This window comes from Salvia splendens, chromosome 6, assembly GCF_004379255.2.
Source record: "Salvia splendens isolate huo1 chromosome 6, SspV2, whole genome shotgun sequence".
Taxonomy (NCBI): domain Eukaryota; kingdom Viridiplantae; phylum Streptophyta; class Magnoliopsida; order Lamiales; family Lamiaceae; genus Salvia; species Salvia splendens.
Window position 1 is genome coordinate 32069343 of NC_056037.1, and position 24596 is coordinate 32093938.

Sequence of the window (24596 nt, forward strand, 5' to 3'; positions counted from 1 at the left end):
TTTCTGGGATTTAACTGGCAACAAATTTAAAAATACTAATAATGAGACTCTAAATTTTGAAGCATTCTAATACAGAATAGTTACAACAGAAAGTAGGCATGAAATTAATACAATACAAAGAAAGTATGCCTGTTTTCTGGAAATTCTCCCCAACTCACCCCAAACTGTATGGATTAGGCTCTTTTATGGATGAAACAAAATTGAAGAAAAATGCAGTTCAACATCTACCTGTTTCAGCATTGGCTTCCAACTCTAACTTGATGGCCTCAAACTTGGAATTCTCTCGTTCTTCTTTGGACAGCCATGACGCCAAGCACTGGTTAATCAAGTCGCTTGCACTGCCCAAACTCAAACTTGTCTTGGAAATTGCCATTTTTCCGAATTTGACGATACCTTGCAAATTTGAGTCGGAAGGATCTTTGATGTAGTTCTCAAGTATTTCCTGAATGGCGTTAGACCAGATTGGTCGAGCGACCTTAAGGAATTCTTGTACAACCATGATAGGAACACTTGTACTTCCCACATCTGACTCCTGATGGCCCCCTCTCCCATGATAATCGGATCCTCCGAGCTTCAACAAATCGTGTGTATCTGCTAGATCACTATATTCTGCATGCAACCAAACCAAAATTATGTCATAGAAAGTACGAACAATTTGCGTTCTAGCACAATAGAAACAATATGAAGGCCTTAATTTTTCTCAAGGTTTCATATTAGACTAAAGTCCAAAATCATTTTTCTACATTTTCCCTAAAAAAAATTTAGTCCTACACATTAAATTTGTTTACAGTGGACCAAAACATAACAAACTTAATGTAAAGGACCAAAAAGTTTTTTGGTGCAACTGCAGGGAACCAATTTTAGACTTTAGTCTTCATATTAAGTAGCAATATGTAGACTAATTAGCATCTGTAAGTTCAACTTCAATCATTTACTTGGTATGACATTAGGTGTCATCTAAAACTGTTTCAGTCAGAATTAGCAGAAGAAAAGAAATTTATCTACCTGACAGCTTTCCATCGCTTCTATAAACCTCTATGCCGTGTAAGCCAGCATCCTTAAGTCTCCTGACTATAGCAGAAGGGTTTTTGAGAGTCCATGGGTGTGCCAATACTGCAACACCCCCGGTTTCACGTATAAAACGCACTGCATCCTCTGCAATGGGCTCGCTTCCACTGAGACATACATACAATACCAAGACAATTAGTAATTAAAATTGTCGATGAAACATCGGTTACCATTCAAAAAACATAAACGACAATCCAAAACAAATATTACGTTGAGTAAGCAGGTCCGTCATCATGAAGATAACTGGCAAATGCCTGTTTCAGATTTTCTACGTGTCCCGCTTCAAGCATAGCACGGGCAATATGAAGTCTTCCGGGTGCAACGCCTTTTCCTGCTATATTTGTCACGGTTTCCCACCTAATTGGCAGCTTGAGTTTGTTCAGCTTTGAAATAATGTTCTTTGCACGGAGGAATCGGCCATCCCGAATATCCCCTAAAAACTTCTCCAGTGCTGCAGAATTTGTAGGACCACAGCTACTGTAATAAGCAAGGATGTGAACCGATTCTTGCACTCCTGAATCCCCTCTGTGAGCAATTTCCACAGACATCAATAAGATAATCATGGATAAAGCAAGTAGCAATAAAACACTGTATACTTTTATTTTTTTTTTCAGATGCAAAACTTATTTAAATGTCCATAATATGCAATGATAAATGATGGCAAGTGCACAAGAAAAACATAAAGCAGAAGCAAAGGGACAAGTAAACTAAATAAAGTACGAGATGATGATAAGTGTGAGAGTTGGAATCACTTTTGTTTTGTCGAGCAGAGCACAGAACCCAAATTAAGAATAAACAACCTTGAATAGAAAATTGTACTGATTTCAACACCAGGAATAATTTTGATGCCAAGTCTGTGAGCTGCTTCCATGGCTTCGGGGATGCCAGACATTGTGTCATGGTCTGTCAAAGCCAACACTTTCACCTGCTCCACGCCTTTAAACATTCAGTTACTTTCAACTTTATTCCAAATGAATCATTCATAAGGAATGCTTTGAAGTAACATTATTATGATCCTATTGTAAGACTTAAAAGGAAGAGGCCAATGCATAAATAACCTCCTGAATAAAACATGAGTACATGTGAGAAGAAAATGATATTTTTAACCCACAACATCAAACCAAATGTGAAACTTACTGGCTCTCTGGATGTATAGCACACACCACACACAATTATAAGAGATTTCATAAACTATTTGGTGAAAACACACATCAGGCTACACCAATCAGTCAAACTGATAAAGATTTATCTGTATCCACAAAAACGTGATAGCAAGTCTTTCCATATTCTCCTTCATATTTTAATCACTGCTTTCTAAAAGTTGTGGGATGATAAAAAGCAAGCTCGAAATAAGACAAACCTGATGAATTTCAGCCCATGGAATTTCGGTGTTGTGACTCTCTTTTAAGCACAATAAGCACAAAAGCTAGCACATAGAGTTATCAATTCCAAATTAGCCAATTATGATTTCATAATCTCTCACATCATTTTTCATAATGTTGAATCTACTCCAGTTACCCTCTTAGCCTTGTGGCCATGGGTTTGAGCCCCATGGGGGAATGAATACAAGTAATATGAAAATTCATCATTTTCACAACAAACTCACAAAGATATAATAGTCCGTATATGAAACTTTTTTTGGGGGGGGGGGGGAGCATAACTGTACTGTACACGTCAGTGTTATTAGATGGAAAATAAAGCTCAAGGGCATTGATTTAGTATGGAAAAGCTTCTTCAAGAAACTTAGCACAAGGTAATCTAATACAATGTGTCAATGACGTGTGTACATTTTCAAGGTCCGTTTGCATCTCCACCTAAATCCTAAGTTAAAGCAGTAAATGACCTAAATGTGGTAATCTAAAGCATACAAATTCCTTTTCTAGTTCTAAAAATTCAACACCATACTTCCACACTGTTCCTCCACTTCAAACCATTTTCTGCAAACATTGAAGATGCTTCCTAATTTTGTTCTTCTCATGTTGACAGTATGAAATCCTGTGCTACACATGCCGAAAACTAAAAACTTTAACTGAGCTCGAAGAACCGAAGAAGGTCATTGCTCCTTTCTCTGCAACACTATCCTTGAAAATTCAACCACAGTTTTACTCAAAGGGGTAAGAATTTCAATACCTATCTCAGATACTAGTTATCCTACACAAATTCACTTTCACAATTCATTTCACTGACAACTCAAATCTTCAGCCTATCAAACCAACCATCAATTCCTTCTAAGCAACATACATTTAAAAATAACAACAGAGAGATATAGAGAGATGAGCCCACCCCTCTGTGATGAGCTCTCTCGACAAGCTTTGTAGGGGACAAGAATCCATCGCTGCATGTTGTATGGCAGTGAAATTCAAAGACAAGCTTCTCCTTGGGCTGGTAGCATTGCACCCCAAAATCATCATCAACAACACAAGTATCCATTGAATTTCCACAACTATTCGATTGCTCCAAGAAAACCCACTCCCTCACAGCTTTGTATGCCACTCTCTGCTCAACTTCCATGTTCCTCTTCGCCCCTCCTCTCTTCTTTTTCTTCTTCTCTTTATCGCCCATCACTCCCCACAGATAAAGAGGAAAAGTTGGGTCTTTTCTTTTGCTTCCTCTTTTCTCACAGACCAATATTTCCTCCCTGGTTTGGTTTCTTAAATTTATTTTAGATCAAAAATATAATACTAATTCGAGTGATTGAATTGAGTAGATCGGCCATTCATCGTCACCGCGAAGAAACCTTTGACCATTTCTCTCGGAGACGATTTGCAGAGATCTTCTGTTAAACTGCACGCACGCTATTTTTTCCTTAAAATTGCGTGTAATTGCTAGACTTCAATCGCAACTCATGTCGAATGTATTTATACTCAATTAATCTATCCATTAAGATTTACTTTTACTTTTACTTTTTACTATAAAATCGTGTACAAATTAGTTGAATATATAAATTAGTAAAACCCTTAAATGGGTTAAATGTGAAAACAAATAGCCATTTTCACATAATCGATTGAAAAAAATCTTACTTTCTCGTTAGGAGTTCTGTTCTGATTTGTCTTTTTATTTTATCCACAATTAAGATTTTTGGTTCACTTCCAATTTTCACTATAAATAGTATTCCCTCTGTTCCAGTAAAAATGACACACTTTCTTTTTAGGTTTGTCTTATCTAAGATGACTGATTATTATAAATGAAAATATCTTTATATCTACTTTATTCTCTCTCTTACTTTACTCTCTCCACTTGACACACAATAAAACTGCATAAAACTCCGTACCGCCCAAGGAAGGGGTAATCTTCCTTGGGACGGAGGGAGTAGTAAGAAGATTTATATTTCATTAATTCATTTAAGTCACATCTTATTAGTAGTACAAAATTAATACTCCATTTAACCTATTAAATATGAAAAGTTTATTTTTTACATATATTTTTAAAAAATTATAGTAATAAATAGTTAAAATAAAGAAAAAGTAAAAATTCGTGACAAACCAATTGAAGAACGAGGTAATACATATATGATGACCGCAACATCATTTACTTATAACCAATGTTAAATTTTATTTTTTTTATTAAACAAATAATTTAGAATACGAACACAATTTCATATACTCCTACATCTTTAAATTTATTAAAACATAATTTAAATTAGTGGATTTTGAAAATTTTGTCGACTTAGATAAACTTGCCACCAATTAAAAATGATTTTAACTAATCGAAAATAGGCGGAGTATCAAGTTCAAAATAAATAGACCAAAGGCTCATTTTGGTCCTTAACATATTACGATTTTTTTATTTTGGTCCAAAACATTATCTTTTGAATTATTCGGTCCTTCACAAATAAAAACGGGTCACATTTGGTCCATTTTGGACGGTTCCGTCAAATTTGACGGAAATTCCCCCCTCCAGCATCTCCGCCGCCAAGCTCCGACGTACCATCACCTTCGGTCCTCCTCCTCCTCCCTCTTTCTATCTCTGTCATGTCCTTCTCTCTCTCTTTTCTTCTCAATTAGAAGTTCCAAATTAAAACACGGCCTTCTCGGTGTCATCCCCCTCTTGCCTCAGAATCGATTTCGCGGCACCCTCATTTCTCCTTGGAGATGCCGGCTTCCGACTCCCGGTGTTCTCCTGCTGCTGCTCACCGTCAAGTCGTCGTCTCGCCTCCTCTCCCTCTCCCTCACCCTCGACCTCTCCATCGACCACCTCCCCCTCGCCGTCGTCCAGGCACCCTCCGCTACGGCTGCCTCCCCCGCTGCAGTTCCACCTCCTCCTCTCAAATCGTGGCTGCGGCAACACCGGAAGACGTCGTCGTCGCTAATTTTTCTGGAGATGAAATCGATCGGATACACCCCCAATTGCAGCACTTGCAATTACCTATTTCTGACTCTTTCGAAAATCGGTCAATTTGGGGAAGCGGTGGAGGTGTTGAAAGTGATGGGGAGGGCGGGATGCGTCCCCGATTGCGGTAGCTACGGGGGATTGATTGCTGAGTTGAGCGAGGTGAGGAAGGTGGACGCCGTGGCGGAGGTGGTGAGGGAGATGATGTAAGGATGGGGTGAGGCTGAGGGATGAGATGGTGACGACGGTGGGTGAGACTGAGGGGTGATGGAAGGTGCACGTCGTGGCGGAGGTGGTGAGGGAGGTTTGGGTTTAGGGTTTCCGTCAAATTTGACGGAACCGTCTAAAATGGACTAAATGTGACCCGTTTTTATTTGTGAGAAATCGAATAATTCAAAAGATAATGTTTTGGATCAAAATAAAAAAATCGCAATATGGATCAAAATGAGACTTTAGTCAAATCAATATGACAGTTTTGCTATGATATCGAACTTGACACACATATTATCTATTTTCGATGCCATAATGTCAATTTTAATTTGGTTGGTAGGAAAGTTGAAAATTCACTAATTTACATAGATCCACAATCAATTAACATTGATAACGTTATTATTTGAAAATATCTAAACAGAAAATGATTACAAAAGATAGACTAAAATGTCTTAACCGAGTAGGAAGAATCATCGGTGAGAGAGGAAGAATAAGCGAGCTCCTCATCTTCCGTATCCACGGCGGCACTCACCTTCTCCACCTCTTCCACCACCTGCTCAATCTCCGGCCTCTTCTCCGGCAGCTTCTCACAACACTTCATGCCGAGCTGCAGCAGCCTCAGCATCAACTGGTTGGCGCCCCTATTCACCACTATCTCCGGGTCGAATATCTCCGCCGTCCACTCCTCCCTCACCGCCCTATTCACCCACGCGCACAGCTCCACGCCGTTCGTCCCCGGCGGCGCCGAGTGCTCCGGTATCCGCCCCGTCAGGAGCTCGAACACGAGACAGCCGTAGCTCCACACGTCGGATTTCTTAGAGATGCGCTTGTGGAGCTGGTACTCGGGGGTCTTGAAGCAGACCATGCGCTGCGCCGCGATCGGGGCCGCGACTAGGGACGTCAGCCCGTAGTCGCACACCAGCGGCTCCTCCTTCTCGTCCAGAAGCACGTTCGACGATTTCAGGTTGCCGTGCGGCGCTGTGGTGTCGCTGGGGCCGCTGTGGCGGTGGAGGTGCTCCAGCGCCCTCGCGACGCCACACGCGGCGACGAGCCGGGAGCTCCACCGGAACGGGACCCGCTCCCTCGTGCCCCGCCCTCCTGAAAATTAGATTAATTTTGTTGTTTTTTACTACCAAAATTGCTTATTAATATGAAAATTGCAAAATAAATATGAAAAAGTAATTAAAGTTTCTAATTGAGTGTGCGAATCCTAATCAATAATCATGAGATTATGCTAAAACACATCAAATTAAATTATAGAGAAATTATTAATAATTTTAAAAAATTGATGCTCATAACAAAATACTACTACAAGACTTAGGGGGGCAAGATTGAAACGGCTATACTAAACAAAATCTAATGATGTATTGAAATCAATGAAAAAATCGACCACTTATTTAACGTATAGCCTATTTGACGGATCTGATTAAAATTGAATGTGTTGTTAAATTGAAAACGACTGAATAAAATAGAAATATGTTGTTAAATTGGAAATAACTACTATGCTCGAAACCGGACGGTAACCGAGACGGCCCGTTTCCAGTCTTGAAAATTTTGAACCATGAACCGCTTGTTTGGTTCAAAATCGAATAAACGCTAGTTTTTGAACTAAACCACATGAGTTGTTGATTTTACTTGAGGTAGAAATTTTCGGCCGGGTAGCATCACTCATGGAAAAGAGCCACACAAATCTAATTTTATTTAAATAAAATATTTAAAATTTAGAAAATTTAATTATCTAGTACACTCAATACTAGTGTCTATATTTTAGTCTACCTATAAGCCATAGAAGACAATACTAGATTTAAAATTGATAACAAAACTAAATTTATAAGGCGATTCTCCCTTCATTAATATATTGGATTCCAATTACGTCGGCAACGAGATAAATGAGGAAGAATTTCTAGAAAAAAGCTCATAAGTTAACAAGATTACCATGAAGTCGATTGAAGAGATTCCCATGCGGTAGAAAACGGTAGAGAAAAAGCCTATGTTCACCCTTGGAGTGATAATAAGCAAGAAGCGGCAACAAATTGGGGTGTCTGATCGCAGCAATCCCTCTCACTTCTCTCACAAACTCCTCACTGCTCAAAGGCTTCAAATCAACAAGCCGCTTCACCACCACCGCCTCTCCGCTCTCCGTCAACGCCTTATAGCTCCCCTTCCCCAATCCTTCCGCCGAAGCTCTCAGCAGATCATCCAGCTCCAGCTCCGGCCTGCTGCCTCCGTCGTCCACGAACACCAGCTTCCCGTCCCCTCCTCCGGGGCTCCTCCTCTCCATGATCGTGCTGTCGTGCTGCTCCCTGTCTCGACGAGGCGGGACCACCACGCCCTGCGCCTTTGCAGCCGCGGCGGCTCTCTTGAGCTGGGCGTATTTCTTGTAGTATATGATGAGGAGGAAGAGGATGACGACTAGGACGACGACGTTGCCCACCACTAGAATGGGTACTAGGTGTGAGGTGCCGTCGGCGGCGTTGCATGAGGCGGCGGCGAAGAGGAGGGTGGTGAGTAGTAGGGGAGTGGGTGGAAATGGAATGTGCATTGTGAAAGTGAGGAGGGCATTGTGGAATTGGGGTGGAGTTTAATTAGGGCTTTGTTTGTAGATATTCCATTGGGATTCTTGGACAGCTCAGAGTTGAAAATTTGGTTGTGGTGTGGAACAAGGAAGTTTTATCTCTGTCTGAGAATCCCAGGAAATTGTGTGCATGTTTCTACTGGATAATGTATATCGGTTGGGATTAATTAATGGGAGAGTTCATCACCTTTGCTTCTTGGTTTCAACCGATAAAACCTATGTTCAATTTTATGATATCTTGCTTTATTAGTTATGTGAGCATTATTTGCAAGTACTGGTATTCTCGATTAGTCCATCATATCAATTTTATTTAAATGCCTTGAACTTAATTATTGATATATCATAGTATAATTAATTATATAAGTTACATAGAATACACACATGATTTGTATTATTTATTTATTTATTTATAGTTATAAAGTTAGTGGAATGTTAATCCCACTTTTATATACTCCATCCGTCTATAAAAAATAGTCTCATTTTATCATTTTTGGGTGTCCATAAAAAATAGTCTTACTTCTAAAAATAGAAAGTTTATCTCTCATAATTTATCCACTTTTTCTTCTCATTTCCATACTTTACCCATTTTTTCTCCTCATTTCTCCTATTGTACTACTTTTTCTCATTCTCTATTACCTTACCAATTTCTAATTTAAACTCGTGGCATCCACAAATGAGACTATTTTTTGTGGACGGAGTGAGTATTAGTTTTATAATAAAATGTGAGTAGAATAAGTTAGTGGAGTGTGGAGCCTACTTACTATTTATGGTAAAAAAGTGAAAGTGGACAATTAATGAGAAACGGACAAATATGACAAAAATGGATAATTAATGGAGGGTGGAGAGAGTAGGGGTGCGTTAGGGTGAGACCAGTCTTAAAGTGACAACTAGACAACAACGTAACATGCAATCTACGATACATAGGCAATCAACTTGACATATGGTTCCAAGCAATATATGATACGAAATCAAAGCACTATGGTGACACCATAATTAAAATGACAATCTAGGCAAACAATCTGCTATACATAGGCAAATAATCTGTGATACAGAGGCTAGCAACTCGGCATATGGTTCCAAGCAATCTGTAATACGAAATTAGAGATAATCAAGCAATCTGCGATACAAAAGCAAGCAAACATGTCATGTGGTAGGCTAAGATTGAATCTACTCCTAAATCTACGGGTCCACATTGGTGGTATGTTGTCATTTTAAATATGGTTGTCATTTTAATACAATCCGGAGGGAGTATATATATAATTAAAAAGGAAACAATACGGTATATCGAACCGAAGGTTTATTAGTTTTACTCCCTCCGTCTAAAAAAATAGTCTCATTTGTGGACGACACATTTTTTAATGAGAAATTAGTAAAGTAAGAGAGAAATGAGAAAAAATAGGTAAAGTATGGGACATGGGAGAAAAATGGGTAAAATATGAGAGCAACTTTCTATTTTTATAAATGTGACTATTTTTTGTGGACATCCCAAAATGGCAAAATGAAACTATTTTCGTGGACGGAGGAAGTATTAATTTTGGAGTTTTTTTAAAATTTTAATGTTATTTTTCTATTATTAAATTATATTTTTTGGTACAAAGGTATACGAAACGATATGGTATAGCTTTATATCGTACCGAACTTCGGTATACCATTCTAAACAGTATACCAAAGTTTGGCTCGATACACCAAAATATCAATACGGTAACGATATTGATATTATCCATACTGAAACTTTGTTATACTGAAACTTTCGATACAATAACGCTATGAAATTATTTCACATCGACACTTTCGATATGGTATACAATACAACAATTTTGATACGGTATACCGTATCAACCCAGTCCCAAACTTTATTACCTTGGAACAACCCAAAAGAAGTACAATGCCTTGGGATGGAAGGTGTACTATAATAAACTCCCTCCGTCCTAGCTAAGATGACATATTTCTTACTTGACACGCGATTTTAGGGCATTGGCAATGGGGGCCGATAGCAAGGGCCTATCTATCGGGCCCCCATCGGCTCTGCTCTTCTAGGTCACCATTGTAAGGGAAGGGCCGATTTCCCCTCCCCAACGCCTCCGCCCCTTGGCCGATAAATCGCCCCAGCCGATGGCGCATGTGCTCCGCATCGGCCCTGCGATGGGCCTCCATTGTAGAGGCTCGGGCCGATGACGAAGCCGATTTTCAATTTTATTTTATTTTTTTAATTTTTTTACTTCTATATATACATCCTTCCTCCATTTCACACATTCACTCTCATCATTTTACTTCTATTCATCCCTTTCATTTCACACATTCATCTCTCTAGCAAAAAGAAATCCCAATGATGACAATAATTCCGGCAAAAACCAGTTTACTGGCCAAGGAGGTCAGTTTTCGAACCTACTTGCGGGAAACCAATATCCCAGAGGCGGCCAATTTCCTGTGGAAAACATGTTCGGGTTGGAAACCCAATCATCCCAGTTTAGGATGGGTTTAACTCAGATTCCGTCTCAAGGAGGTCTACCTTTTTTCCACGGCACCCAATACGCCGGCTTCCCACAAAGCGGCTACGTCGGTGCTGGTAGACTGTTACGGACGTTCTCCGTAACGAGGCCGGATGGCTAACTTCTCGGAGAGATAAGGTGATCAAACCTTCGACGTGCTCGAAGGAAAGCTCACGAATTGCTGATTTTCGGACGTTCTCCGATGAACAACAATTTGGAAACGAAATATGATATTCTTGTTACTCAAGACAAGTTGTGGAAAATAATATATTCATTGAATTGATTAAAATGATAACAAGCTCTCCTATTTATAATACTAGATACTAATACCTAACTTATTGAACAAGAAATAAATATCTAAACAAATATGAGAAAGATAAACTAAATAATTGGAAGATCATAAAAGATATGATCGTATCAACTCCCCCACGGTTGAAATCCACCTTGTCCTCAAGGTGGGAACCATAAAGCAACGACGAGAGTTGAAAGCAAACGCTTTGGCGAGGCGTCTCCTCCTGGATCAAACCCATATCGAACAGCTGAACGTCCCCCTTCTTCACCTTTGTCAAAAATCAACAAAGGAGACCCAATGTTGTCGGCAAAATTCCATGCCAAAACGAAAAGCTTGTCCATGCTTCCAAGAATGCCCAAACATGACGTGTCATTGCGCGGAGGGATCAAGCTCGCATCGGTGTCGAGCGATGTTGATCGAGGATTCAGACGTGTAGCATCCATAACATGCAAATCCCCATAGATAAAGGCAATCTCCTTCAAATGTATTGGAAAGGACGGTGCAACTTTATTTCCAACTAATGCACATAGATAAGCACCAACATTTTCACTAAAACAATTCTCAACAACATCGGGAGATGTCATTCGAGCAGCGTCGAGAGATGCGACGACCTTCTTCACTTCCTCAATGAAATCAACCTCCTCGTCGCCATCTAACAATGTTTCTTCCTCTCCACTGATATAGGGGCTGCACGGCGGAGAGATCATAGCTGGTGGAGGCAGTTCATCTAACAATCCGCCTTCCCCTCCGCTGTCATCGTCGGGGCTGCAAGACGGAACTGTTGGGGGCAGATTCGAAGATGGGACAGCAGCTACAGCGGGCAGTGACGCTGCTGCACGGCAGTGGCTTGTCATGCTCAAGCAAGATGACGAGCGTTGTGGTGGTGGTGGCGGGACAACAATGACAGTTAGTTGTGAGTTGCTAGATGGGTCGTGGTGGACATCAGCGTCCTCACCATATCCAACAGAGTCACAATCATAATCAGGGTAATATATAGATGCGATCTCTTCATAATCCAGGTTACCCATCGACACCCCAGCGCCCGGCGGGTCCCAACAGGATGGTTGGCGAGAAGGCTCGTTCTGCAGCTGCAGAAATTGACGAAGCGGGAACCCCCTGTACGTTGGTGGCGGTCCATAGTCGAAGGGATGATAGTGCTCGGGCAGTTGATAACGAGTTTGGTGGAGGTGGTACGGGCGGCGTCTATCCGGCTGATATGGAGGCGACGGTGTGTACCTGTCCGACTGGTGGTGTTGTGGCCGCCGGTACGTAGGCTGGGTGTAACGCCGATGCCGCTTGTCCCAATCAGCGCGTCGTTCCAAGTTTGCGACCCGGCGATCCATCTTATCGAAGCGCGCGTTCAATTGCTCAAACCCTAGCGTGATCGGGTCCGTCGATTGAGGCCTACCTCCAATCTCGCCGATATTCCGCTGACGCGTCGGCCCCAATTGCAGTGTTTCAGTCACTGGCACTTCGGACTCCATTAGATTTCGTTTTCACAGATAATGATGAGTTTCGGGATGAAAGAATATGGAGTATTAGGTGTGGCCGTGGTGGTGGAGCTGCGGCTGATTGTTTTTCTTTCTTTCTTTTTTTTCTTTTTTTTTTTCGACGGGGGCTGGGAAATAATTTGGGGGATACGGATGAAGACGGAGGACGCAGGATGGCGATCGTTGCTGATCCATGTGTAGCGGCGGGGGCAGCGCAGCAGCAGGGGCCGGTGGCGCTGCGTTGAGGTGACTTGGCTGTGGTTGTTGGTCGAGCACGTGCTGTGGATGTGCGGGGGTACGGGGGCTTGGGAACGTGGGGTACAGGTGCCGGTTCCGGGTTTGGGGCTGCTCTCGCTGCTGGCCAGTATACGCGCTAGGTGGGAATCGTGACGGCACGTCTGAATCAACGTGAAGAAAGCCCCGGGGGCCGAAAGAGGGGCGCGTCGTGTGTTTTGATGCGGGAGTGTCCGATGTCCCACGATGCGTCGGGCCATAGAACAGTTCTGGCTCTGGTACCGGCTGTGGCGGTGGTTTCGGCAGCGGAGGAGCGCGAATCTCTCCCACACGACAACCAGATGTTCGGGAGGGCTGATCCCAGGAAGTCCGGCGACGCCTCGATCTGGAATAGAAGTCCACATAGTGTTGTTGTTCGGACTCGTCCATCCCCAGGTATCGGTCCTGCGGCCTGTCCCAGCACGTGCGGTGCCGAGGCTCGGGGCGATTGCGGTACGGCGCCCGATGAACGTTCTGCGGAAGACGGTCGTCGCGCCAATGTAATGCGCGGGCAGCGTCTCGTCGACGACGGATATCCCCACCACGGTCTCGTCGTCCGTGGATGAAAGGTCGGTGGACATCGTCTTCTGCCGCCCAAGCGTCGCGTGGGGAGTGATACCCTTCGTCATCAAGTTCATCCGAGAAATAGTGTGGATCATGTTCGGGTGCTTCCAACTTCTCCAGTCTGAGTTCCATTCTGTCAAATCGCGCCAAGATCTTCTCCAACCCGGTGGAGAAAATCGCGGTTGTTCCTGCCACATCGTGCGGCGCCTCGGTGGCCGCCTGGAAATCGCGCCGCGGATATCGCGGCTGATCGTCGCCGCGTGAAGCGCTTGTGGATGCGCGGGGCGAAGAGTCTCCGATGAGGACATGTGCATTGCCTCCGGTACGGAGCCCCGTCGGCGGTATACGTTCATCCGATCCAGCCATGGCGAGTACGCAATGGCTGACGGCGGAGGGATGCTGAGCTCTGGATGAAAGCACCAGTTGTTACGGACGTTCTCCGTAACGAGGCCGGATGGCTAACTTCTCGGAGAGATAAGGTGATCAAACCTTCGACGTGCTCGAAGGAAAGCTCACGAATTGCTGATTTTCGGACGTTCTCCGATGAACAACAATTTGGAAACGAAATATGATATTCTTGTTACTCAAGACAAGTTGTGGAAAATAATATATTCATTGAATTGATTAAAATGATAACAAGCTCTCCTATTTATAATACTAGATACTAATACTTAACTTATTGAACAAGAAATAAATATCTAAACAAATATGAGAAAGATAAACTAAATAATTGGAAGATCATAAAAGATATGATCGTATCATAGACCAATGAACACATTGAGTTCTGGCGATGATGTCTGCCGCCCAACGATGAGCCCAAGCGCGTTTGCTACTCCCGGGACTGACAAATCCACTCTTCCGTTAAGAGACTTGAACTTCAGCACCGACGAGTACGAGGTGTCCGATATGGAGCCATCTCCTCCTAGGGCGAAGGAGGCGGCGAAGGGGAAGAGGGAGGAGAAAGTGGGAGCCAAGTCTTCTGAGGGCGGGCAGGGTGGGCGCACAAGGAGTACCTACTCCATCGAGGAGTCGATTGCTCTTGTTTGTTGTTGGGAAAATATCTCTGAGGACCCTATTGTAGCCAAAGAGGGTGAGGGCGGTTTCTGGGGGCGTATCACGCAACGATACGAACAAGTCAAGCCTGATGGAGCCCCAACACACAAGCCCAGCGATCTACGCAAGCATTGGAAATGCCTGGCGTTCGAGTGAGCTAAATTTCACGGTATCTACGATGGCAACTTGCGGGAAATGCGTAGCGGAGAGAATGAACTCTTCGTCAGAGAGTTGTCGATGAAGGAGTTTAGGGCCACTGTCAACTCAAAAGGATTCAAGTACTGGGATACATATCAGCAACTGAAGGATTTTCCTAAATTCAAAACGGGTATGTCGGAGGCGTTGCAGACGAGATCGGTGCGGACACGCCTGACGCTCTCCGGGAGCTATAGCAGCGGCAGAACGGAGCCAATAGACTTGTCAGAGGACCAATCGACCATTGAGCCTACTCCTCAGCACCCAATGAGCGTGAAAGCAGCGAAGGCAAAAGCGAGGAAGGGGAAGGCAGAGTCCAGCGGAACGGATGCCCAATCCGCACCGGTCCAGGCTGACAATGCATTGGGTCATGCCGCCTTTGCACAATCGATGGTGGGCCTCTACAACATGCACATGAAATCTAATTCTCGATCCGTGAAGAAGTCCATTTGGAACACCATCCAAGGGTTGAAGAAGAAGATGGGTCTTGATGAGGATGACGAGCCGGAACCCGATGATTGATGTGTGTTTGTTGTTTTTATCTATTTTTTTAATGTAGTATGTTTTTTTAATGAAGTATGTTTTTTTAATGTAGTATGTTTTTTTAAATGAAATTTGCTCCTTTTTTTATTATCTTGTCTTAAAAAATGAAATATATAAAAATAAAAATGATGATGTGGAAATGAGATAGACTCTGAGATAGGCTCTGGGATGAGCTCTCATTGCAAGGAGATAGGCTCTAGGATGTGTCTGCTGACGTGGCAGGAAAAAATGGAGATAGGCTCTGGGATGGGCCTGCTGACGTGGCAGGAAAAAATGAAGATGGACTCTGAGATGGGCTCTAGAGATGAGCCTTATTGCTAATGTCCTTAGGAGTTGTTAGTTAATGTTGTTAATTGGAGAGAGAAATAGTGGATATAAGTATTAAATGGAGAGAGAAAGAGAGTTGAATATTTAATTGAAGAGAGAAAAAAATGGTTAGTGTATTAATTGGAGAGAAAAAGTTACCAAAAATAAAATATATCACCTTAATTGAGACAAATTTAAAAAAGAAAGTGTGTCATCTTAATTGGAATAGAGAGAATAATTAACAAAAAAAGGAAACTGAGATCAACGGTCGCAACTGCTATAATGCAGCTGTAAAACCAGCCGCAAGGCTGGCGATTCAGCCAGGAAGTAGGTGGGCGACCGGGCCGCCGCACGTCCTGAAGTAGCTACAATGCAGACCCGTCGGGCAGCCGCCCCGACTGTTAAATTGGAAGGAGGAATTGACAAAATGACAAAAAAAAAGTAGAATCATTAAATTGGAAATAAAATCATTATTAGTAAACGACTTATAAGCCATTAATTGCTTTGGGAGCAAGAGGGTCCGTCGAGGCATCTCAATTTGGGAATCTTCCAAGTACTCCCCGAACGTAATTTTTCCAACTTCATAAACAAAGGGCAACATGTAAGGAAAAATTTACATGCAATCCCCATGAGTGGTCAAGCAGTAAGTGCTCATCTGCAGTCAAAAAAGAAAGATGACTACTATGTTAGTTCCAAATCCCCAAGATCAGAGGAAAAAGTGATCCCTACTCTCAAGACTCCAATTCAGGATGGAGGGATCGTCCTAATTTTAGCTATGGGAACACCTAGGGCAAGCAGTAGATCACTGTAGATGTAATTTCATCTGTCAGCAAAAAAAAGTACACTTACAGAATACTAGATTATATTCTCTCAAAGGGAATAAACACCCTCGCTGCTGAAACAATGTCATCCCAAGTTCTGTGAGTGGTGCTGAAAGGTCGATAACTAAAATACTAAATATTATGCCAAAGTTTGGTAATATCAAAACTTCATCCTCCTTGAACTATGAAGCAATCCATTCATACTCTAACTCTAATAGAAGTCTTTTCCAATTCAAGTTTACTCAGCTGAGCTCTGGTAGAAGTCTTACCAATGCTTATTAAGGGAATCCACCCTACAAAGGTCATCATTTCAACAACTTTGCTACAGCTAACATCTTCGAATAACCATCTCTTAAGGAGAAACAACACTCAAACCTACATATTACCGTCCTAATCATCCTTGTTAGTTCTATACAAAACCACAAATGCTATTCATACTTATTTTCGTTTTCTCCAAATAAATGCAGATACTATATCTTGTTGCATCAGTCACTGGATAAAACAATATAATATCACCCTAAGACCTAGTTTCTCTTGTGTACCATAGTGAGTGGTCATTCACTCATTGAGAACTCACTCTAACAGGGTGGAAGCAAGGGGTTCTCAAGCTCAAAACTCAGAAGTACCACTTTGCTATTAGATTCCATAACCTTTGCTTCCTGGTTCTTAAGTAAGGTGAGGATCACTAGTCCACAGATTTTGGGGAACTATTTATGTTGTTGAAAGATTAGCCATTGAAAAACAGAAATTCACTGTACATTCTATTGTTAACATGTATATATGCATTTGATATGTTAAGTAGATAACTAGTTAATTTGATTTAGTATGCAGGCTGCCACCACTCTGAAAAGTCATAGAGGGCAATAGTAAAAGTAATGCTTCCCCTCTCACATGGAATGAAACTGAGCTAAACTATTGCCAAGGAGCAAAAAGCATGAAAAATGTTGTTGCCTAATAGGTACTACTAAAGTCAAAAGCGATAGGCACGTCTACAGTCTCCACATTGTACAAATGAAAACTCATCCATTCGTGTTCCCTTTTCAGAAATCATTGTTGCTAAGAGAAAGGGAACACTTATATAACTCAAAATATATAGCACAGACAGTGCTACACAAATCGCAACTTCAACGTTAACAATGAGTAAAACAATTACTACAAGCTAATCAACTAAGAACCAAAATAATGGGAATTCTATATATTGCCATATCAACAACAAAACTCAGGAATCAAAAGCATTTGAACAAGAATAGGTACACATCAAATAAACAATAATGCATAATACTATTACACAACATCATGAAGCATATATCTCTTTAATCTGACGCTTTACCTTCCGTCAAAAGCAAATGCTTTTATCTATACGTATAGTTCTAGTAACAATTAATAATCTGCACAAAACCACACATTCTCACAATGAACACCAAATGCAAGTTAAGAACAGGAAAATTCTGACAGAGTAACATCACTTGGAAACTAAAAGCATCTCGGGTTTCTTAGCCTTACTGGGAGTGTTAACATTCGAACCAGTACCATTGGCAGCCGCCGCATTGGCAGCTTCACGCATCCCCTTATCAAGCTGGATCAAACTCCTCGTAGCTAGAATTGCTTGCGGAGCCTGATCATGTGAAGCCCTAGCATATAGGCGCCGCACAGCAACAGACGCTGCGTCCTTCACCTCGTCAGCATTCAAAGGCCCCAGCAAACAATGCCCCAAAATTCTCAAAACTGGCTGCAACAATTCCCATGGCAGCGGAATTCTAAAGTCCTCTTCATCCGTTTCTGCTGAATTACCGTTTTCGATTTCTAAATTCGTAACTATCTCCACCACATGATCAATCTCGTCTGGTTCAACCCTAATATCATCCCCAAATCCGTTCTCACTCCGGCGCTCATCATTCTTCTCCACAAAATTCTCTGGTTTTCCGTCGAACTCTGAAGTGCAGGGGCAATCCAAGCCCGCCCAAACAGCGGCAAAATTGCAGAAGTCAAGCTTTGACCAACTCGGCATCTGCGAGATCTGCTTGTAGTAGCAATCAAGCGCCACGCCAACAATGCAAGCGCGCTTGGTGGACTTAACCGCCATCTGCGGCTCCAGCGGCGGCGAGATAACTCCAATCGAAGGCCTGCTAGGGTTCGAATTAGGGCTGGACGAGTTAGGGTTGTTGCGCGGAGCGTGATAGAGCGACGGCTGCGATAGATCGGGGATGGAGACGGTGACTGCCTTGCCGTTGCGCGATTTCGTCTCGGAAGTGTAGAGCGCTAAGATGACGGCCTCGAAGCCGGAGAGAGAATTCGGAGCGTCGGAGTCAGGGTGGTGGATCCGGTGAAGGTAGACGGAGGCGAGGAGGGGGAGGGCGGAGAGGACGACGAGGCGGAGATCGGGGTCGGAGGAGAGGTAGGTATCGTAGAGCCAGTGGCAGAGGGGATCGTCGGCGGAGCCGGAGGAGGGGGAGGAGAGGGCGAAGGAGAGGAGGGAGTAGGCGGAGGGGGAGAGGAGGAGGGAGCGGGCGGGGCGGTCGGTGTCGGCGAGGGAGGAGAGAGGGTCGTGGTGGGGAGAGGAAGGGAGGAGAGAGGAGAGAAGGTGGATGCGGGAGCGGGCTCTGGAGATGGACTCCCACCAGGAGTGCATAGGGTCGGAGGAGTGGCCATTGTTGGTGGAGTTGGAGTTGGAGTTGGGTTGGCGGTGGTGGGAGGAGGAAGAGGAGGTGGAGGAAGGGGAACCGCCGTGGAGGTGGAAGTCCATGGTGGTAAAGGAGGAAGGCTCCGCCAACTCCGGAGGAAATTATGTGAAGTAAGACTGTGCCGTTTACGGTTTACCGTTTACTCCATAGCCTTTTAGTTGATTTAATGACGGAATTGCCCTTGCTAATTTTGTAATGCCGTTAATAATTCGAAATTTGAAAATAATTCAACTATATATTGATTATATTCCGTTGTCGAGTCATTCATATAATACTCGAAAATCAGCCTTATTTCATGGTCAAATTAAATATGTTGTGATAATATGTAAAATAGTTTTAGTAATTTTATTCTCCTAAAAGCGAAAGTTAAAAGAACTAAATAAAGTCAAATTCTTTCTAATGGCATAGCTATAAAAATAAAGAGTTTCACTAAAAAAACGTGACATAATGATTTTACAAAAGAGAATATCCAACCTCAATCAAATCTAAATACATGAATTTTGAGCTTTTCTAATTATTTTTTACAACATATAATTTCAGTCAAAGTGAAATTGATATAGTACTATTGTTATGAAAGTTACACTTCATTTAACATCTGCGTGACAAAAGGTTGGAAATGAACATGACATATTATTAGCATGAAAATTGAAAAGACACAAACTTTGGACATTTTGATTTTTACTCTATTCTTTTTGAATTTAAATACATGAATTTATATTTTAATTTCAGTGAATAATTTCAATCAAAATAAAATTCTTTATAAATTGATCTAATTTAGCTCTTTTTATACTATAGTATTGTTTAATTTCTTAGACATCAATTCTTTTTCTGAATTACAACAATGTCTAATGTCAAAAATTTTAAAATATATTTTGAACTGTAATATTTGTGATTTTTCATGTATTTGGTTAGGATGATAAATGTTGTCATTTGTATATATATTTATTACAAATGATTTAATTTTGTATATTTGACATGATTATGCAGAATTATTATTGCAAATCTTGGAATCAAATTTTATGGATATTGACTAAGAAATTACAAATAAATTTTATTTTGATTATATAATCTTTTTAAAATAATATACTCCATTTTTTTGCATATTTTAAGAATTCTGGCGACTCAACTTTGTACTACTTAATTAACGAAAATTAGTCCAAAATTTACGTAATATGAAGACAATTTTGGAATATCAATAAAGTAAACAATGAACCAGCCAAGACAAATCCTAACAATCAATCAAAACCAAACAAGTTGTGAAATTTGTTAAACTCCCAAATCCATGATCAATCAAACTCTTTACATTGCAAACGTTTGTTTGTACAACAATGTGGCAGTTTAAGCCTTACAAGCCAAGGGCTCCAAGGGGCGTCTTCCCTTGTCCAGCCTCAAAGTAGAAGATGAGCATCGCAAGCATCGCGATCCTCGCATGCTTGATCTCCGCGAGCTTCAATCTGTCGAGCTTCTCCTCGTCGGGGATGTAATTTCCATCCTTGAGTGTCCCGGCGAACCCAAGCGGGTCGAAGAACTTCCCGCCCGGGTAGCCCTGCTCGCCTGTGGCGTTGGCGAAGTTCTCTGAGGTCCTCGACCACGGGGTGGCCCACTCCACTGACTGGGACTCCGGGTTGAAGAAGTCCACCCACCTCTTGCTCTCCACCCACCCCATCAAAAGGAGTTGCGTCCCTAGCAGGGTCCCGAACGAGAATGGCGCCACTGCCCCGGGGGCAGCCCCGGCCTCGAACCACGGGATGCCGCTCCATGCCTGTCCCACGAAGATGCCTAGGACTGCCGCCATGGCCCACCGGCCGTGGATAAGCTCCGCCTCTCGGTACCATTTCAAGAACGCGGGGTCCTTCCCAAGCCCGAGCGGGTCGAAGCCGTAGTCACCAGGGAGTCTGCATTACCATGCTCAATGATTAAAGTAATAGATAAGATTGATAAATCACTCTACAATTAGGTCAACACACGAATTAGGTCAACACACGAACGCATTCTTCCTTTTAGTCTTCCTTGACTTTTGCACACATAGTAATAATAAGAGAATATATACCCAAATTAAATAACTTGTATATTATGAAAATGAATTATTTTAGGTAAATTATCAAATTTAGTCAAATTTATAACTTAAAAGGACCAATTTTGACATTTCTCCTAATTGTTCTATCATTCTCTGCTGAAAATTCCAGCATGTTACGCGTCTGAATTTATTATTTGCTCTATTATTTTTATGTATTCATTTGTCACTCAAAGTAAGAGGGGGACTTACGAGCCATCAAGCCATTCAGGGTCGACCAAGTTGCCGCCAGCCCTGACGCCAGGGAGCCAAGACTTCTTAGGGGCAGCGGCGGCCACAACGATCAATCTCTTGGGGGCGGCGCCACTGTTGGCTCTGGTGGCGAGGGGGGCGGAGAAGAGAGCCTGGCTCTTCTTGCCACCGTTGAAGAAGGCAGATCCCAACCCATTTACCAATGCAGCAGAAGTGGAAGAAGCCATCTTGTTTGAATTAATTTGTATATAGATAGATAGCTAAGAATCTGGATTGTCAAAAATCTATGGGAAAATAGGTGTGAGATGTGAATCCAAATGGTGCATTGATATATCTCATGAAGGGAATCGAAAGATGAGTCGCGAGGGGTGCCACGTAGGATTGATGATATGCAAGGGATAGATTTCTCACCAATCAGATTAACAAATCCATCCTCACCTCGTCCACGTGGACCACAAGCTTTTCATAACTTGTTTTATTGATTTTTTTTGTTTCATGTGATGGTAAGAGTTCTCGACCACTTCAAGCCCACAAAAAATCGTCTACAATATATGTTTAGAATCTTATAATTTGGGTGCTCGGTCGAGATTACATATCTGGAAATTACATTGGTTCCTAATTATGTTTTGTTATAGGAATAAGGTTGATAACCGTAACACAAGACTAACTGTATTAAACTAAATTAATCCAGTTAACACAATAACATATCACGAAACAAAATCTTGTAGTCCATCAAATAATAGGATTGTTGACTTGCAATGTGAGCATGCTGAGAGGTATTGAGCAAGGGAATTACTTTAGAACTAAATCACCATCGAAATTTATTACTCCCTCCGTCCGTGAAATATTGACCAATTTTGTCATTTTGGTCCGTCCGTGAAATATTGTCCCCACTTTTTTTTCTTTTTTTTTCTTCCATTTTTGATAAATGATCTTCACTTTCCACTAACTCATTACACTCACATTCTATTTTAAAACCAATATATAAATGTGAGACCTGCATTCTACTAACTTATTTCACTCATTTTTCTTCACATTTCTTAAAACCCGTGCTGAGTCAAAGATGGACAACATTTTGCGGATGGAGGGAGTACTTCCTAGAAACAATTGTCAACATATTTTTCAGGCCAGCACACACAGGTGCTGGTCCCATACACATCGAAACCATCACAATTGTCCAAATTAATTGAGAGATTTTTAGTTTTGATAAAATATAGTCCTCATTATTTCGGTGGCGTTGGTTAGTTTGGATGCTAGTAAATGAAACCGTCTACATTTGTTTGTAGCAACATGGGCAACAATGTAACATGACATATGTGTTAATAAGAAAGGCAAAAGCATCAATAATAAATAGTACTACTTCAAAATAGATTGCATGGACTAAAATGACAATTGGAAAATTATTTGTAGATTTCAAAATCAATATCAAAGTTAAAAAATATATTAAAATAAAATTAAATTATGACCAAACATTCTCCTGATTTGGCTAAGATGGAATGGGAGTGTAGACCATTAGTAATTAGTTCAAATGTTGCATTCTAGCTTAGGATACTTCGTTTCCTATCGATTTTTTTGTCGGGATATTATTTAAAGAAAATAATATCATGCAAATAGGATGAAAATGTTAGAGAGATTTACAAAATGTGAACAAATCGGATGTCCTGAAAGGCGTGAAATACTTTCAGATCAAATCAATTTGGCGGTTCTACCAATATTTAATCGGATACAATTCAGGTTTTGAAGATATTCATCTGTTGATTCTATCCAACTTTGAACCCAGAAATTGATCATAAGAAGATGCTGAAAAACGAAGAGTCGCGTCTCTTCATTTCACAACTGTTTTTAACAGTTTTTGACAGGAATAGAAAATTGCAAAACAGCCCTTCAACTTTCAAAAATTACGTTTCCGGATGAATTTTCTGTACAACAACTTTAATGGAATCAGGGGCTCTGCCCCTTGGACCCCGCTACTCGGGGGCGCTGCCCCCAAACCCCCGTCTAATCATAATGAATTCAAATAAGTGTACACTCTGCACTTTCAACTTATTTGATGTCTCATTATGATCACGTTGATCAATCAAGTTAATCCAATTACACTAAAATATCCAACAATCCTCCCCTATTTTAGTGCAATCCTTGATTAACTAAAACAAGTCATCTCAAAATTCAAACTTTTGCATAAATGAAATATCGTAACGATTGAATTTCACCTTAGCACATTATACATTTCATACATTCGAGTACCCATGGTGTCTCTAAGGTTGAACCATGGGAACTCACTTTGAAAATACGGAGATAATTTACACAAAAGTTTACATACGAATATGTTCTATCTTGGCACTATATTTACTAGCCTATGTCCTTATCCTTCATAAACATGTCGAAGCCAAGTCCTAGCTTCTTGAAGCGGCTAATCTTCATGCTTATATGGGTAGTTCATTTATTCTTGCACCTACATATGCAATTTTTCAAAAGAACTATTAAGAATATATACATTCAACCTCCTTAACTTGTAGGTTTGAACACATACCTTGGGATGATTCTTCAATGTGTTCCAATCTCCTAATATTAAGCCTTCCACATTGAATTCAGCATCTAGTGTCATACTAAATGGGAACTGGATATCTTAATATCAGAGTTTTGTAGTGGACTTTAATCCCATCCCTATAGCCGACTTGTGCACAAGATCTCTACTTAACCATTTGGTCAAATGATCGGCTAAATTGTTGTGAGTTCTCACAAACTCCACAGATATCACACCATCCGTAATAAGTTCACGTATCATGCTATGTCTAACACCTAAGTGTCTTGACTTTCCATTATACACTTGACTATATGCCTCAGCCAAGGTAGCTGCACTATCTCATCTGATAGATATAGGTGATATCGGTTTAGGCCACAATGGAATTTCATAAATTAAATTTCTTAGCCATTCAGCCTCTTTACCAACTGCTGCTAATGCCACAAACTTTGATTCCATTGTTGAATTTTTGATACAAGTTTGTTTCTTTGATGCCCAACATATAGCACCACCTCCAAGACGGAATACCCAACCACTTGTGGAAAAATGATCTTCCATATTGGTAATCCAACTTGCATCCGAATAACCTTCAAGAACAGAAGGAAATCCGGAATAAGACAAACTATAATCCATGGTTCCTTTTAAGTATTTAAATACTCGATTCATTGCTTGCCAATGGATTAAACTTGGATTGTGAGTATATCGACTCAATTTTCCCACTGCAAAGGCTATATCGGGTCTAGTGCTAATCATAGCATACATGAGTGATCCAATAGCCTTTGAATATTCAAGCTGATTCACAACAACTTCTTTATTAGGCACGAGTTTTGCACTAGGATCAAAATGAGTCTTAACTGGAGAACAATCTTTGAAATTGAATTTTTCCAACAACTTCTCAATATAGTGTGATTGAGAAATGG

At 41.4% G+C, this 24596-nt stretch overlaps 4 protein-coding genes across 7 annotated transcripts; all 4 read right to left on the reverse strand.

The window, feature by feature from the left end:
- Positions 1-25: 25 nt before the first annotated feature.
- Positions 26-3882, reverse strand: LOC121807424 (5'-3' exoribonuclease-like). Of its 4 annotated transcripts, none has more exons than XM_042207650.1 (6): positions 3352-3882; positions 2429-2494; positions 1869-1993; positions 1279-1593; positions 1006-1175; positions 26-609 (listed from the first exon to the last, which is right to left on the reverse strand). In XM_042207650.1, the coding sequence occupies exons 1-6, from the start codon at positions 3628-3630 to the stop codon at positions 218-220; spliced, it is 1347 nt and encodes a 448-aa protein (XP_042063584.1). In that variant the 5' UTR covers positions 3631-3882; the 3' UTR covers positions 26-217. The 4 variants fall into 4 exon arrangements, with proteins under 4 accessions (XP_042063584.1, XP_042063583.1, XP_042063586.1 ...); XM_042207649.1 differs by having other exon boundaries at positions 1821-1993; XM_042207652.1 differs by lacking the exon at positions 2429-2494.
- Positions 3883-6049: 2167 nt separating this feature from the next.
- LOC121809131 (probable inactive receptor kinase At2g26730) lies at positions 6050-8149 on the reverse strand. The gene is made up of 2 exons (XM_042209673.1): positions 7543-8149; positions 6050-6705 (listed from the first exon to the last, which is right to left on the reverse strand). Exons 1-2 carry the CDS (start codon positions 8147-8149, stop codon positions 6050-6052), a joined length of 1263 nt encoding a protein of 420 aa, XP_042065607.1.
- Positions 8150-17388: 9239 nt separating this feature from the next.
- Positions 17389-19032, reverse strand: LOC121806856. The gene has a single exon (XM_042207020.1). It carries the CDS (start codon positions 18949-18951, stop codon positions 17671-17673), a length of 1281 nt encoding a protein of 426 aa, XP_042062954.1. The 5' UTR covers positions 18952-19032; the 3' UTR covers positions 17389-17670.
- A 1140-nt stretch (positions 19033-20172) lies between these two features.
- LOC121809820 (chlorophyll a-b binding protein CP24 10A, chloroplastic-like) lies at positions 20173-21469 on the reverse strand. The gene is made up of 2 exons (XM_042210625.1): positions 21156-21469; positions 20173-20784 (listed from the first exon to the last, which is right to left on the reverse strand). Exons 1-2 carry the CDS (start codon positions 21380-21382, stop codon positions 20235-20237), a joined length of 777 nt encoding a protein of 258 aa, XP_042066559.1. The 5' UTR covers positions 21383-21469; the 3' UTR covers positions 20173-20234.
- Between the last annotated feature and the right edge of the window lie 3127 nt (positions 21470-24596).

Coding starts and splice junctions, on each gene's coding strand:
- LOC121807424 (XM_042207649.1), bottom strand. CDS start 3,630: ATGGGCGATAAAGAGAAGAAGAAAAAGAAGAGAGGAGGGGCGAAGAGG. Junction 1,994..2,428: donor CATGGGCTGAAATTCATCAG/GTTTGTCTTATT, acceptor GGCGTGGAGCAG/GTGAAAGTGTTGGCTTTGAC. Junction 1,594..1,820: donor CTCTGCTCGACAAAACAAAA/GTGATTCCAACT, acceptor AATTGCTCACAG/AGGGGATTCAGGAGTGCAAG.
- LOC121809131 (XM_042209673.1), bottom strand. CDS start 8,149: ATGCACATTCCATTTCCACCCACTCCCCTACTACTCACCACCCTCCTC. Junction 6,706..7,542: donor TCTCTTCAATCGACTTCATG/GTAATCTTGTTA, acceptor TCTAATTTTCAG/GAGGGCGGGGCACGAGGGAG.
- LOC121806856 (XM_042207020.1), bottom strand. CDS start 18,951: ATGGACTTCCACCTCCACGGCGGTTCCCCTTCCTCCACCTCCTCTTCC.
- LOC121809820 (XM_042210625.1), bottom strand. CDS start 21,382: ATGGCTTCTTCCACTTCTGCTGCATTGGTAAATGGGTTGGGATCTGCC. Junction 20,785..21,155: donor CCTGAATGGCTTGATGGCTC/GTAAGTCCCCCT, acceptor ATGGTAATGCAG/ACTCCCTGGTGACTACGGCT.